This window comes from Orycteropus afer, unplaced genomic scaffold, assembly GCF_000298275.1.
Source record: "Orycteropus afer afer isolate SDZICR_OR568_19922 unplaced genomic scaffold, OryAfe1.0 scaffold00219, whole genome shotgun sequence".
Lineage (NCBI taxonomy): Eukaryota > Metazoa > Chordata > Mammalia > Tubulidentata > Orycteropodidae > Orycteropus > Orycteropus afer.
The window spans coordinates 633,793-648,957 of record NW_006921806.1 but is presented as its reverse complement, the minus strand read 5'-3'; the positions used below and the strand labels follow the sequence as shown (position 1 = coordinate 648,957).

Here is a 15,165-nt window from a genome sequence, read left to right as displayed (position 1 = left end):
AAGTTATGCTTGCTTCATAAAATGAGTTAGGGAGGATTCCATCTTTTTCTATGTTTTCGAATACTTTGAGTAGGATTGGTATCAGTTCTTCTCTGAATGTTTTGTAGAATTCTCCAGTGAAACCATCTGGGCCAGGACTTTTTTTAGTTGTAAGTTTTTGATGACCTGTTCAATTTCTTCTTTTGTGATGGGCCTGTTCAACTTTTCCACATCAATCTGTGTTAGTTTAGGTAAGTGGTGTGTTTCTAGAAATTTGTCCATTTCTTCCAGATTTTCAAATTTGTTGGAGTACAGTTCTTCATAGTATCCTGATATTATCCTTTTTATTTCAGTGGCTTCTGTTGTGATGTCGCCCATTTCGTTTCTTATTCGTGTTATTTGTATTCTCTCCCTCTTTTCCTTCGTTAAATTTGCCAGTGGTTTGTCAATTTTATTGATCTATTCAGAAAACCAACTTCTGGTCTTGTTGATTTTTTTCTATAGCCCTTCTATTTTCTGTTTCATTGATTTCTGTTCGAATTTTGATTATGTTCAGGTTTTCTGACCCACTGCTTGTGTGTTTTCCTGCAGCCTGCTGGGGCAGAGTCTCATGCAGAGAGCTGCCCCCTCATCTCACCACCTGCACACTTCTCTTGGTCGGGCTGACTGCAACAGGGCCTCATTCACACGACTCCACCGGCAGGCCTATGCACGCCTCTACCCTGTGCTCCTGGTCAAGCAAGATGGCGCCACTATCCACATCCGCTACAGGGAGCCAAGGCGCATGCTCGTGGTAAGGGCCAGACCCTGGGCTCTGATTGGGGTGGAGGGGTAGAGGCAGGAGGAGGCCCCCGGGCTTACAGCATGGCCAACCCCTGTGAAGAGAGCTGTCCCAGAGGAACCAGTCTTCCCAGGGGCTCTGCACTAGTTGGCCTGGAACAAACACATAACTTTAGACTATCAGACCTGTCTACAGCAAGCAGTGATGTCCTTTCAATGGGAAAGGAAATACTGGTCAGGAAGGGCTGCTGTATTAGGAGAAGCCTATTGAGATCCCCAAGCTTCTTTTGGAGTATCAAATTCAGATGAGAGTGATGAGTTGTATATGTGGGGGGGCGGGGGGAGATCAGATCCTGGGAAAATAATCAGGAAAGAAATTTGCTTAAGAAAAAAAAACCTTGAAGGGAGAGAAAAACTGACAATATATGAGTTAAATTACTATACACTAGCATAAAAATGAAGTAAAACAAAGACTTTGGAAAATATCATTTCGGTAAGACACTTAAACATTTCATTTCAAATCAGCCCAATGTTGGCCTCTTCCCTGACTCAGCCACCTGCTCCTGAGTAGTTTCAGGGTGCCTCATGGCTTCCTGGCTTTTTCCACAGATGCCTATAGACATTGATAGCCTGTCTCCTGAGGAGAGAAAGTCTCGCTTCCGGAAACGTGAGGCCAAGTTCAGAGAAAAGAAGGAGGAGCCAGAGCTCAAGGATGACTTTGATATGGAGCGGTACAAACGATTTTGGACCAAAAAGTGACTACTACTCAGACTATCCAAGAAGGAAGTCATAAAGATGGGGACACGGTATCCTTTCCCTATATTGTCTGTTTTTAAAAGTGTAAGTTAGAAACCCTCTACTGCCTCACTTTGGTATCTGCTCTTCTCATTCTGCTCACTCAGCCTTAGACACAGGCTGAGCCACGCCTTGCTACAGAGCACTGTGCAAGACTGCCCGGTGCTGGCGAGCCTACCTCCTGGGCTGTGGGCTGTGGGGCACTGAGGAAGCCACATTCCGCTGGAGAAACCCAGCAGAGAACAACCAGCTGGTTGTCATGAACTCCCACTCAAGTCTGCAGCATTTTGCACTTAGAATAGATAAGGATTGTCACAGAGTCTGTGACCTGCCTCTTTTCTGCTCCAGGAGTTGGTTTCACACACAGACCCCAGCTTCCTCCGAGATCCACAGGAGCAGTTTCCAACTATTCTGACTGTGGTCACCACCCCGCCCAGGCCTAGGGGCTGGTGTCATCCTGGGCCTGGCCGAGCCCTGGTTCTCAGGCCTTGCGGATCTGGAGAGCCTCACAGGCCATTGGGATGGTTGGGACATGGTAATGCCATCCTGTCAGAGGCTGCTATGCCTGAATATAGCTGCCCTCCCATGAGGTGGCCATGCATGGATAGTGGCTGATGAATAGTACCCAGCCACCAGACCACTCACTCCCCACTCTGACATAGCTGCTGCTTTCACCTTTCTGCCTGTTCCCACCCCTCCTGTTTTTCCACCATCTCCATGAAAAGATACACCATCATCTGCAGCTTTTGTCCTTATAACTAGCCTCTGTCCATCTTGCCTCTTCCCACCTACTTGGACTGCAATGCAGTGAGTCTCCCTCTTGGCATCAGGAGGGCTCCCTGACCACCCCCACTGCTCACCTTTGCAGCCAGACTCCTCAGAGATGTCTGCACGCCCCATCTCTTCTTGCTTTCCTACTTTCATCAGACTTTCAGCCCAATCCCACTGAAACTCTTCTGGCCAGGGTCACAGGTGATCTTCACATTGCTCAACCCAAAGATCCACTCTAAGCCCTATCTCCACATGTCAGCCATGGTTATCTTACCCAGTCTCAGGATTTCTAAAGCTATCTATGCTGGTGACTCCCAAATGTGCACCTGCAGCCTGAGCCCCCATCCTGTATCCCAGACTACCCATTCCTTACTCAACACGTTTTCCAAGAAATACAGGCTGCCTTCATTTCACTGGTCTCCTGCCTTGGGTCCCCTCGTATCAATGGCAGCTTGTCCTCACAGCAACTCTGCCCATTGCAGTGGAACTATCCTTGGCTCTCATTCCCCATCTGTTTGCCCACTGGAAAACTATACTCTCTTCTCAGCATGTCCCACCTCTTACCTATTACCTATCTTCAAACACAGCTCTACTTTCATAACACATCCAGATCCTACTACAACCCCTATTTTACATCCACTCTTTCCATCTGGCCTATGGCACCATCATCTGGGGCTGACCGTTATGGCCCCCTCTCCAAGTTCCTTGCTTCTACCAATGCTTCCAACATGTTCTGCATGTCTGCCAGCAGGAGCCTTTCCCTGTAGGTCACCATGGCACTCCTATTCCCTCTCCAGAGTAAAGCCCTAGTTCCTGCTGTGGCCTTGGGCCTTGCATCATCACCCTACCAGCTGGCATCCTTGTTCTCCACTGTTGCCTCTGGCCATAGCACTCTTCTTACTGGTTCTCATCCTCTGTCCAGGTCACTGCTCAGTCTCACTGGGCTGGCCACTTGTCACTGGGTCACAGTATGTGTTTATATGTACAATGTGTCCCCTGCACCATAGTGTAAGCTCATTGGTATGTCCCCAGTGTTTGGCACAGTGCCTGAGAGGTGCTCAGGTTTACTGAGTGAATGAGGAAGGAAGAGCTAAGGCTGCTCTTGTGGAATACACCTGGGCCCTGAGTGCAGAAATTAGGCTTGTTGGAATCTTCTGGGTACCTGCTATTTTATGTAACATTTTATTGAATATGTTGTTGTTATTGTCATGTGCCATCAAATTGGACCCGACTCAGCGACCCCTCCTTGGGTTTCCGAGGTGGTTGTGGCAGTGGTTTTTATTTGCTGTCAGGTCGGCCCCGACTCAGCTACCCCTCCTTGGGTTCTGAGGCAGTATCACTACGGGAGTAGATTGCCCAACCTTCCAAGGAGTGGCTGGTGGATTTGAACTGCCAGCCTTCTGGTTAGTACTCAAGTGCCATAGACACTATGCTACCAGAGCTCCTTCCAAGGTGGTATCTCTATGGAAGTAGATTGCCCAGCCTTCCTTCCAAAGAGTGGCTGGTGGGTTTGAACCGCAAGCCTTCTGGTTAGCACTCAGGTGCCTTAGGTGCTATGCTTCCAGAACTCCTTTATTGAATATAGGGAGAAAAAAAGTTAAGTATTTACGTAAGTAAGAAATATAATAAATAACAAAGAAAAGTAGACCAATCATGAGTGTAAGCTCCATCAGTCTTTCACATAGTGGACAGAGCCAGTGCATGGAAACACCTTATGCCTTCCTGCGTTCCTCCTGCTGCTATCATCCCAGGGTCACCACTGTTCTGACATCTGATGGCACAAGTTAGTTCCAGCAGCTCAGAAGAATGTGACCAGGTCCTAAGTACTTCAGGCAGGTAATTTGAGAGGAGCAGGTGGCAATAGGTAAGCCTGGAGAGGAAGTCAAAACTTCCATACCAAGAAGTGGTTATGATGCTACCTGAGCCAGGAGCCCTGGAGAAGGGACACATCTGTGGTCTTAGACATGCTGTGTTGAAGATGGTCCTGGGGGGAGACCTGGAGCTACAGATACTTGTCTGATGCTGCCAAAGTGGACAGGGCCACAAAGAGACAGTGGGATGTTGGGACAATAGCCTAGGGGAGGAGTTTGCCTTGTTTAGGTACATATGAGGAAACAAAGGGTCAAAGATGACTTGGCAGTAATATATGGCACACTCATGTCTGACTCTCACTTTGTTATGCTGGGGGGCCCTGGAATTAAAGGGCAAGTAAGGGAGCCTGAGAAGGTGGTGGCAGAGCAGTAAGAAGAGAGCCAGCTAGATTAAGAAGAGTAGCTTGGACCAGGGCAAAAGAATCTTCTAGCCTCTCCTCATGGCACCCTCCCTTCCCAGCCTTGCCTTTCTCATGCCTGTGATGTCACGTACTGAACAACTGAGCCTATCAAGCTCCTGATTAAATCATTGGTGAAATGACGGATTAAATCTGCAAATGTTTAATGCTGGTAGGGGACAGTGGTAGAACATGCATGTGTGGATGGATGTGTGTGGAATGTCTGCTTTTGTAGATGCATAGTGTATCATGCACTGATATCAAGGATGTACATACAGCACACAATATACAAATACCAACAAAATACATGATACTATTTATTGTAAATTCCATACAACCGAATTTCAGAGAATACTTTTGTTGATTGTCACAGAACTCTTGTATCCATAGCCAACCAATAGTTTTAATTCAACCACAATTTGCATCTTAATCCACTAACTAAATTTATTATCTTTAAATCTCATATCTACTGTTTAACTATGGTAGTAAATGAAATGTTTTATCCAGAATTTTTTTTTAATTTTTATTGTGATTCGGGTGAAAGTTTACAGAGCAAATTCATTTTCATACAGCAGTTCATACACATTTTGTTTCATGACATTGTCTGCAATTCCCCACAGTGTAACAGCTCTCTTCCCACTTCCTCCCTGTAGTTACCTTCAGTGTCCTTAACTTCCATGGTTTCCTGCCCCCCAAGCTATCTTCCGTGCAAACACTGCCCTTCTGTTCTCCCACCATTGATTGTTGCAAGGAATGTATACCAATGTGAATGTTCACCCCATATGCCTGTCTGTTGTTTGACTGGAAGCCACAGGAGTGAGTTCAGTTCCAGACCTGAAGGGTAACTGAGAGCCATAGTCTCAGAGGTCTCACCAGGTTCTATCAGATGAGCAAACCTGTTTTTTTTTTTTTTTTTAAATGATTTTGAGTTTTGTCCTACATTGTTCTTCCACTTTATTCAGGATCTCCTGCACTGATCCCTTTCTAAGTGATTGACAGTGGTAGCCAAGCACCATCTAGTTCTTCTGGTCTCATGGTCATAAAGGCTGAGGATCACATAGTCTAGTCCCTTAGACTAATTGTATTTATGCATCTTTGGTTTTCTTGATTCTTCTCTGCTATGGATGAAGAGAGACCTATCATTGCATCTAGCTGGCCACTTGCAAGCTTTTAAGACCCTAGTTGCTACTCACCAAAGTAGGATGTTGTTATTATGTGCCACTGAGTTGGTAGAACAATGTTTTTGTGTAGTATGTTATGCCAATTGAGCTTGATTTTCCCTGCAACCATAGTCATGAGCCCACAGGACCAACTATTCACTCCCTCAGGGTAACTGGCTGCGGCCAAGAAGCCACCACAACCTTGCCCCTTGTCAGCTCTACTATACACCTGACATTGTTACAGCACACACAAATAAGCATGTAAAAACATCTGCCAACTCTATACATGGTCATGGGCACACTCTCCCCTGCCTAGACATACCTGATATCCAGAAATATCTTTATATGATTGTTTTACTTCTGTTGACAGTTGTAACCATTGGTTTTACAGTGCCAAATGAAGGTTTTAGGAACATTTTCTAATAACTTTGTTTTCAGCATTGCCCCATCGGGACAAGCTACAATTAGGTTTGTGTTTTAATATTTTTAAAGCCACAGTAATTTAAAATACACAATACTGTATTGAAAACATATCCACTGTGGTGGGTACCAGTTCTTTGAAAGCAACAAATTGGTGCAGGTGCTTGCTGAACTGGGAATCAGAGTGAAATCACAAGATGCCTGGTTGTTAGGGTACAAGGTTTGCCATTCTCTTCTATGATACCCTTAATTATCTTCATCTTAATTTTCATGATATGTTCTGTTATTCTTGCTGTACAGCAGATTCGCTTGTGATTTTATTGCCTCTCAATGTCAGGTAAAGCCTGTGTCTTACTAAACTGAACAAATGTATTAAAAATTTCTATGGCAGCATCAGTATTTAATTTATACACTAAACTGGGAACTGAACCAATTATTTTACAAATCTTGAACTTAAATATACAAAAAACCAAACCAAACTCATTGCCATTGAGTCAGATGTGACTCATAGCGACCCCTCCTTGGGTTTCCAAGGTGGTATCACTACAGAAATAGATTGCCCAATCTTCTGAGTGGCTGGTGGGTTTGAACCTCCAGCCTTCTGGTTAGCAGTCAAATGCCTTAAACACTATGCCACCAGAGCTGGTTTTATTATTTTAAAAAATTTTTATTGTGATGTGGGTGAAAGTTTACAGAGCAAATTCATTTTCCATACAGCAGTTTGTACGCATTTTGTTTCATGACAGACTGCAATTCCCTACATTGTAACAGCTCTCTCTTCCCGCTTCCCCCCAGTTACCTCTTCCCTGTATCCTTCCTTCCCATACATTCCTGCCCCCAAGCTGTCTCTCTGTGCAAATAGTGCCCAAGACTGATCTGTCTGCCAAGACTGATCTAGTATAGGTTTTAGAAACACTATATTGCTTAACTCTTTGGTTGCCTAGTAGTTTACTACCACCACTTGGTTTTATTACTAAGTGTACCATTGTTGAGACACATAGACATCCTTTTCCCCATCACTCTTAAATGCTGAACTGTTGCACAATTCTTACATCGTTATTTACCTTCTTTTATTTCAAGTATATTTCTATAAGTGTAAATGCTTTTCATTACAACAATCTGGAAGGCCAAAGTTACTTCTTCTTTTGACTAAACCAAAAAAAAAACTTTTTTTCAATGAGTTGTCCAACAGATTAGAAATTTGGTTCCCTTGGCTTTGACACTCAAGAGTAATTTTCATTTCTATCACTACTCTCCGTTTTCACGTTCAAAAAAATTAAATCACTGTCACTTTGGCGTTTTAGGGCTCAGATTCTGAAATATTTTTTTGTTATTGTTAGCTGCCAATTAAGTCTCACGGCAACCCCATGTGTTTCACTGCAGCACAGGATTTTCTTGCCGGTAATATTTTTGGAGGAGCTCTGGTGGCGTAGTGCCTAAGCCATTTAAGGTTGGCGGTTCAAACCCACCAGCCAGTCCTGGGATGGAAGGTTTGGCAATCTACTTCCCTAGTGATACCACCTCGGAAACCCAAGAAGGGGTCGCTATGTGTCGGTCTGACTCCAGCGCACATAACAACAACCACTATCACCCACCCAAATAGAAGAAAGACCCCCATCACCATGTTGTTGTTGTTTGCCGTCGAGTCGGCCCCGACTCATAGCGACCCCTCCTTGGGTTTCCGAGGCAGTATCACTACGGAAGTAGGATTGCCCAACCTTCCTTCCGAGGAGTGGCTGGTGGGTTTGAACCGCCTGCCTTCTGGTTAGCAGTCAAGTGCCTTAGCCACTATGCTACCAGAGCTCCCCATAGGCAAACATTAAGACGGTGCAAGCGGGCCTGCGCTGGGGGCGGGACCTAGTGTGGGTAACGTCACTGCGCACGACGGCGAAGAAACTGAGCGGGCGGGGTTACGGGATGCAGGAGAAGCGATCTGGTGCGGTGACGTCAGTGCGTGCGACACGGGGCTGTCTGTGTTGGCGAGGGCTGCGAAGGCAGCGAGTGAGGCAGCGGAGAGTAGGGCGGCAGGGCGGGCTGGACACATCTTCTGCGGCCTCAGTCTGTGGGCCGGCGCTCCTGGCCTAGGGCTTAGAAAGGCTAGCCGAGTGCGGGCACCTATGTCCTTCTGTCCTCCGCAGCACCCGCCTGCACCATGTTCGGCTCCAGCCGGGGCGGCGTCCGCGGCGGGCAAGACCAGTTCAACTGGGAGGACGTGAAAACCGACAAGCAACGGGAAAACTACCTGGGTAACTCGTTAATGGCCCCGGTGGGCCGGTGGCAGAAGGGCCGGGACCTCACCTGGTACGCCAAGGACCGCGTGGGCCCAGTGGGACTGAGCCGGGAGGAGGAGTTGGCGGCGGTGCGGCAGGCAGAGCAGGAGGCTCTCATGGCAGCCCTGTGAGTGGCCTTGCGGGGTGAGGGTGTGCAGTGTCCCGAGGGCTGGGAGGCCCGGGATGAGGGTGGAGGGTCGACCATTCCTGAAGCGTGCCTTGGCCCTGTTGCAGAGGTTACAAGAACGTGAAGAAACAACCCACAGGCCTGAGCAAGGAGGTAACGGGCGGAGAGAGGGTCGGGTGGTGTCGGTTCTGAGCTTGGTAGGGTGACCTGGGTGGGGCGGGAGGGGGCCCTGAGGCCTGCCTGAGGACCTTGCCTACCTCTCTCCACAGGATTTTGTCGAGGTTTGTAAGCGGGAAGGCACTGATCCGGAGGACAAGGGTGTGGATCGGCTTCTGGGCCTGGGGAGCTCCAGGTGCGGGGAACCGAGGGGGTAGTGAACTGTTCGGGGTCCTTCTGGGAACGGGGTTTACCAGGACTGGGGTTTGTAGGTTAAGGATCTGACCAAAAAAAAGTCTTCACGGCCCAGCAGGCCCCGGAGAACCAGAGGTACCCAGGTGGAAGCAGATACCTGGACAGGGCTGCAAGGACTCCTGAGTGGGGCTGTGGCTTTGCCCTTTTTCCACTGACATATTTTCTCCATGTGTGTCCCTACAGTGGCTCCGCGGGCCGAGTGGTGCTGTCCAGGGAAGACAAGGAGGCTGCCAAGCTGGGGCTGTCGGTGTTCACAGTAATGTCCCCTCCCTCAAAACACACCAGGAGCCCATGCTGGCAAGGCAGAAGGGGTCTGGGTTCCCTTTGTGTTCTGGGCCTGGGGCAGAGCCCTCTCCTCTCTGGGAAATGCTCCCAGCCTCCTGACCTGGGAAATCTGGGCTTGGATGGCCTGGAAGTATTTCTGGGTTGTCCAGGCCTCCTCCTGGGTCCTCACTGTGTGGCTCTGGCTTCCCTTGGCAGCACCACCGAGTGGAGAGCAGTGGGGCAAGGACCTCCCCAGCCTCAGCCAGAAAGAAGCTTCACTCTGACGAGAAGGCAGAGCTGTGGTAAGAGTCTTGCTCAATTCCTCACTTGCGTGGGATCCACAGGCAACGTATGCACCTCTTGGGATTCTGGACATAATTTCATGCCGTTTTTAAGATAAGGTTTTAAGAATTTCTGTGTTTGGGGCTGGGCAACTTTTAAGGCACAACCCAGGGCCTCCATGACAGGAAAAGCTTAAGAAGCACAGAACTCAGGTTTCTCTTTGCACACTACCTGCTGGGAAGCTCCAAGCCAAATGCCTGTGGGAGGCTCAGTGACGCAGTGTCTATCTTAGCTGTGTTCTGGGCTCTGCTCCTGCCCCTTCCCATTTTTCCTTGTCTCCTCCTACCTCTGTCATTTTAGGAGCTCTTTCAGTCATTCCTGGACTAAGTAGGTGAGGTCACAGGTGCATTTGGTGTAGTACTGGGAGGCTTTCCTATTCTAGCAGTTAGGTGGCCAACCTGGCATAAGGGCCAAGGCTGGATGCTCTGAGCTAAGCTTAGAGAGGCAGGCTCCTGGCTATGGAGGGCCTGTGCACCCAGTGGTAAGATGCTCAGAGTCCATGTGGAAAATGCAGTGGAGATGGGTTGAGGGCCAGGTAGTAGAAGTCCTTCACTGTGAGACTGCACTCTGGTGTGTGGCAGGCAGTGCCAGGCTGAGCTGTATAGTAGCAGACATGCACTTGGGCATCTTGGAGGGTGGGCTGAGAGCATGTGGGGGCTGTGGAGTGGGGCAAGGATGCCCAGGGAAATACTTACCAGAGGGGGCCACTGTACACAATGGGCTGTCCCCACCTGTGCTGTCCACTATGGAGTCACAGACCACAGGCTTTTAAGGGCATGAAATGTGGTTGGTATGACTGAGGCACTAAATTTCTCATTTAAATTGCGGTAGCCATATATGGCCAGTGGCTACCTTTATGGATAGCACAGGTGTAGGCCGTTCTCCCTGTAGAGACCCTGCTCTGGGGAACCCCACCTCACCTACTCTTGCTTACCAGATCCTCTCCTATGTGGCACACAGAGCGGAATTCTGGAAACGAGGGCTAGGGTTGAAGGGTTTTATGTTGCCCCTTGCAGCTCTGAGAGCCACAAGAAAAGCAAGAAAGAGAAGAAGAAAAGGAAAAAGAAGAAGCACAAGAAAGAGAAGAAGAAAGAAAAGCACCACAAGACAGAGGTGGCTGCTGCTTCTGGGTCCTCACCTCCCACTGGGTAGGCCCAGCTGTTGGCAGAGGTCTTAAGGGGATGGGGCAAGGCTCTCAGAACAGAGAATCAGGCTGGGGAGGACAGAGCCGTGGCAGCATGGAGATCTTCTCTGTGTGCTTTGGGACTGCATGGTGTGCACAGCAGTCAGCATGGGCACCACCTAGCCTGGCTGGGCAGGCCAAGGGTGTGGTGGGCCTGATTGCTGTGCTGCCCCAGGTACAGAGTTTGTCACCAGCTGCCCTCTGGCCCTCTCCCCTAGGCATGGACACCACCGGCATGACTCCAGTTCCTTAGCCAGCAATCACTCTTCCCCCTTCTGCAAGAGAAGAAATTATGGACACGGAGTATGCAGCAGGAGGAGCCCCAAGTCCTGGAGACGGCATGACACAGACTCTGACGACTGAACCTTGTGTACCTGTTGCACTGACCACCCCAGTGTTCCCCAGCTCTGAGCCCATGCCCCTTAGTTCACTAACTGCTCAGCTGTGACAGTGGGCTCTTCATGGATACTCTACCACCATGGGGGTAAGGCTGGAGCCAGCCCTGCCCCTTGGAATGGCACAGCCCATCTCAGCCTGGGGAGTGGAGGTTAGAAGAGGCTGGCTTTGTGAAAGTCAGGTCAAGGACTTGGGAAGGGGGTCTGGTGAGGCAGACTGGCCAGGCCCAGTGGGTTATAAGGACCTCAGGGCATCATCCCTACCACTTGGCCTTGCTGTGATGGCCCATGCCTGCCCAGGTGAAGACCAGCCTGCCCTGGATGCAGAACAGACTCCCTCCTCTGGCGTTCTGCCCTCCACAGTGGCTTCCAGGCATCCTGAGTTTGCTATAGCAAGTACGATTACTATTTTTCTTTACCTTGATTTGCTCTTTTTACGTAAATAAATTTATTTTAAAAGGAAGTATGCATTACAATTAATGGGAGGGTTGGTATCACGTGTTAAGACAGTGACTCGTGTGAAGGATTACTAAACTAGTATTGTCTGTGGAAAGATCCTACCCTGGCTCTCCATTAAGAGGGGTGAGCACAAAAGGGACAGTCTTTCAAGTAGCCAGAGATGGAACTATCTCAGGGTCACTGGCACCAGTGCCCTGCTTTGGTGTTCCATGTAGGTCTGAGTGGCCCCTTGCTACATGTGTAAGATGTAGGATTGGGCTCTGGCAGGGATTCTCATGTTTCAGAAGAACTTTTCCTAAATGTGGAGCCTTAAGTCATCCCTTTAGTGATCAACAGACTCCACCCAAGGGTGCTGGCACTCCCCAAACAGGTCCTTCCCAATACAGAAGGCCCCACTCAGCTGGAGGCAGGAATTCAAAAGTTGAGGACTTAAAGTGAGTGATCAACTTGGTGGTAATGAGGAAGACACAGAGAGGTACATGGGAAGTACAGATAACAAAGACTAACCTGTTTCCATGTACAGTACTGCATTGTCAGTGATAGCAAGCATTGATCTATGGGTTGATAGATGGGTGGACAAGCTTTATGTCGAAGCAAAGTGAATGGTGCCTGTGACCATTTATAGGGTTGGCAGAATGATGTTTCTACATGAACATCTGAATTCTGTTAAGAATGTTGGGTGTACAGTTGAGCTGACAAGGGACAAGATTGTGGTGGCTTCTTGGCCACAGCCAGCTACCCTGAGGGAGTGAGTAGCTGGACCTGTGGGCTTGGGACCATGATTGAGGGGACATCAAGCTCAACTGGCATAATATACTATACAAGAACACTGTTGTACATCCTACTTTGGTGAGTAGTGACTAGGGGCTAAAAAGTTTGCAAGTGGCCATCTAAATGCAATGATGGGTCGCTCCTTGTCCAGAGCAAAGAATGAAGAAAACCAAAGATGCATGGCAACGGTCCAAGGGACTAAAAGACCGTGTGATCCTCAGCCTATAATGACTATAAGACCAGAAGAACTAGATTGTGCCCAGCTACCAGTCAACCACTCAGAGGGGGAATCGGTGCAGGAGATCCTGGATAGAGTGGGTAAACAATATGGAACTAAACTCAAAATCATAAAAAGGACCAGGTTTGCTTATCTGATAGAGCCTGGTGAGATCACTGAAACTGTGGCCCCTAGTTATCCTTCAGGTCTGGAACTGGTGAACATTTACATCAGGTAGATACACTCCTTGGAGCGATCAATTGTGGGAAAACATAAGGGCAGTATTTGCATAGGGAGATTACCTTGGGGATAGGGGTGGGAGTACATGGGAAGGGCAGGCATAGGAAGAGGAACTACAGGGAGGAAGTGAGAAGATAGCTGTTGCACTGTGGGAAACTTCAGTCAATGTCATGAAACAAAATGTGTATGAACTGCTGTATGGAAAATGAATTTGCTCTGTAAACTTTCACACAAATCACAGTAACAATTTTAAAGGTGAGGACTTACCTACTAGGCATCAAGGACTATGCAGGGACCTGGGAGGATTGTTGTGAACATGAGATGAAAATCAGGAGATGGGAGAGACTGGTGACAGACAACACTAAATGCCATAGAGAAAAGCCCGAGGAGCAGTCTCAGGCAGGTCCTTGGGGTGGGGCTGTAGACCCAAGGGCTCACTCCTGAGGCTACAATGGCTTGCTTCCTTGCCCACCCCTCCAGAACACCTGTTCTTCACACCAACTAAAGAGCCTCTTGCCCATCCATACAAGTCCTTCCAAGGTGGGTTGGCTGGATGCTGGCTCCTCCTACCTGTATGGCTGGTTCAAGACATGGGGGGGGGGGCGCCATGGTGTGGCACTAAGCCTGTTCTCTTCTAGCCAGGCAGACACTGGTGTTAGCAGGCCCAAGCTGAAGTTGGCTCAGGAGTTGGAACAGGGCAGGTCACCCTCTTCCAGGACTTTGGTCCTCAAAAGCCACCTGAAGAGGTAGATCTCTGAGCCCTGGCTGGGCAGTGGGTCCCTCACGTGTCAGTTGGTCCCTCACGTGTCAGTCAGCCCACCTCTGCTCTCCTCAACCTGCACAGGCCCTGGGTCAGCTCTGCATCAGAAGCTTGTCACCAGGGCTGCATGATGGCATCCATGGGCCTTTCCTCCCTACTACAAAAACTTACAACTGCTCCTGTAATTGTTGGGAGCCCATGGCCCGTGGTCTACCATGTCAGTGGTGCCCAAGTAAGGGTGTGGCCAGGAATAGATCAGATTTGCTGGTCTCAGATGGTTCCACCAAGCTGTGAGACCTTGGGCAGGTGCTCTCACACCCTTTGCACACCTACCCTTTTGCAGGTTTTCTACCTCAGGAGGAATAGGACCCAATGCAGTGCCAAGGGTACATCTGAAGTTGAACTGGCACAATGGACACCATGTGGTTGAGGTGATGAATGTCCAGGGCAGGGCCCTGACCACAGCTGCAGCCCCCAACCAACAGGAAAAAGGCAGGGGATACCTCCCAGGTCTGGCTCTGGATCCTTAGGCAGTTACCAAAAAAGCCCAATAGAAAGGGGGCTACAGGAAGGCATTCTTGTGTATGCCTCCTGCAGTGTGACTTCCCAGAAGCCTCCCTAACCCTCAGCCTGGCTTGCATCCCTTCTAGAGGATGTGATACAGGGTGACCCTCACCCCTTCCCCTGCCTTTCTGTGGTCAGTGAAACCCCAGGCCACCGAAGGACCTGTGTGTGGCCTATGTCTATCCCAAGATGGCAAGAATGCAGCTGTAAATTTTGCTGCTGTAGGCAGAATCTTTGCCCTATGGTCCACAGGCCATTCCTCACAAGGGCACATGGTGCCACTGCCCATGCGCCTGAGTTTTGAAGGTGTTACACCTGCATAGGCTACAACATACCTGGCCAGGGCCATCACCTGCTTGTCCATCAGGCCCTACAGCTGGGTTGCCTCCACACTGAGGAAAGGCACCCTCAAGCTGGCTGTGGCAGTCAACATTCTAGGAGCATCAGAAGTTAAGGTACTGGAGCCCACAAAGCCACTCCCTTCACCCAGGGTGCTCATAGAAGTCAGCACACCATCTGTGCAACGAAGGTTCCCAGCGGCAGGGATGTTCCATCATGGGGCTGAGGACAGGCCTAGCCTGGTTAAGAAAAAGATCTATCCCTGAGAGAAGAGCAAGGTAGATTTTGTAGGGCCATACCCCAACTTAAGCTAGAAAGGACAGAAGGTCCTTTGGCTGCACGCTTGACCCCCAGGCCTTATGTCCCACTGGCTTAAGAGAATCCGATATTATCCTCCTCTCAGACTATTCTCTCCCTCTCCACGAGGCCACAGCACTGGCCTGCACCCCAGCCTTCTCCCACCCCTCCCTGCTACTGTAGCCTCAGTCTCAGAGCACTTTTCTGGCACCCAGGGATTCTGCCGCCATCACACCTCACAAGACCACACCTGCTTGTTCATGCTGTGTCTCAGGATGTCCAAGTTTCAGCAAACACCTTGCTGAATAAGGAACAAACATAGCTGGAAGCTGAAAGGCCAGGGTGGTGACCC

At 49.2% G+C, this 15,165-nt stretch overlaps 2 protein-coding genes across 2 annotated transcripts in view; both read left to right on the top strand.

Annotated features, from left to right (window-relative positions):
- Positions 1 to 1,518, top strand: part of MRPL55 (mitochondrial ribosomal protein L55) — an 8,745-nt gene extending 7,227 nt beyond the window's left edge. The window contains exons 2-3 of the mRNA XM_042782027.1: positions 571 to 772; positions 1,369 to 1,518. Of these exons, the coding sequence (XP_042637961.1) occupies positions 571 to 772; positions 1,369 to 1,518 (352 nt within the window). The remainder of the gene's footprint in view (positions 1 to 570; positions 773 to 1,368) is intronic.
- A 6,808-nt stretch (positions 1,519 to 8,326) lies between these two features.
- Positions 8,327 to 11,134, top strand: CUNH1orf35 (chromosome unknown C1orf35 homolog). Its single transcript, XM_042782022.1, has 7 exons — positions 8,327 to 8,571; positions 8,679 to 8,724; positions 8,841 to 8,923; positions 9,166 to 9,238; positions 9,463 to 9,548; positions 10,605 to 10,718; positions 10,966 to 11,134. Exons 1-7 carry the CDS (start codon positions 8,327 to 8,329, stop codon positions 11,132 to 11,134), a joined length of 816 nt encoding a protein of 271 aa, XP_042637956.1.
- Positions 11,135 to 15,165: the final 4,031 nt, after the last annotated feature.

Excerpts from the sequence above, each read along its gene's own strand:
- CUNH1orf35 (XM_042782022.1), top strand. The coding sequence starts at position 8,327 with ATGTTCGGCTCCAGCCGGGGCGGCGTCCGCGGCGGGCAAGACCAGTTC. Across the intron at positions 8,572-8,678 it reads GAGGCTCTCATGGCAGCCCT|AGGTTACAAGAACGTGAAGA; the intron begins GTGAGTGGCCTT and ends GCCCTGTTGCAG. Across the intron at positions 10,719-10,965 it reads GAGGTGGCTGCTGCTTCTGG|CTGCCCTCTGGCCCTCTCCC; the intron begins GTCCTCACCTCC and ends GTTTGTCACCAG.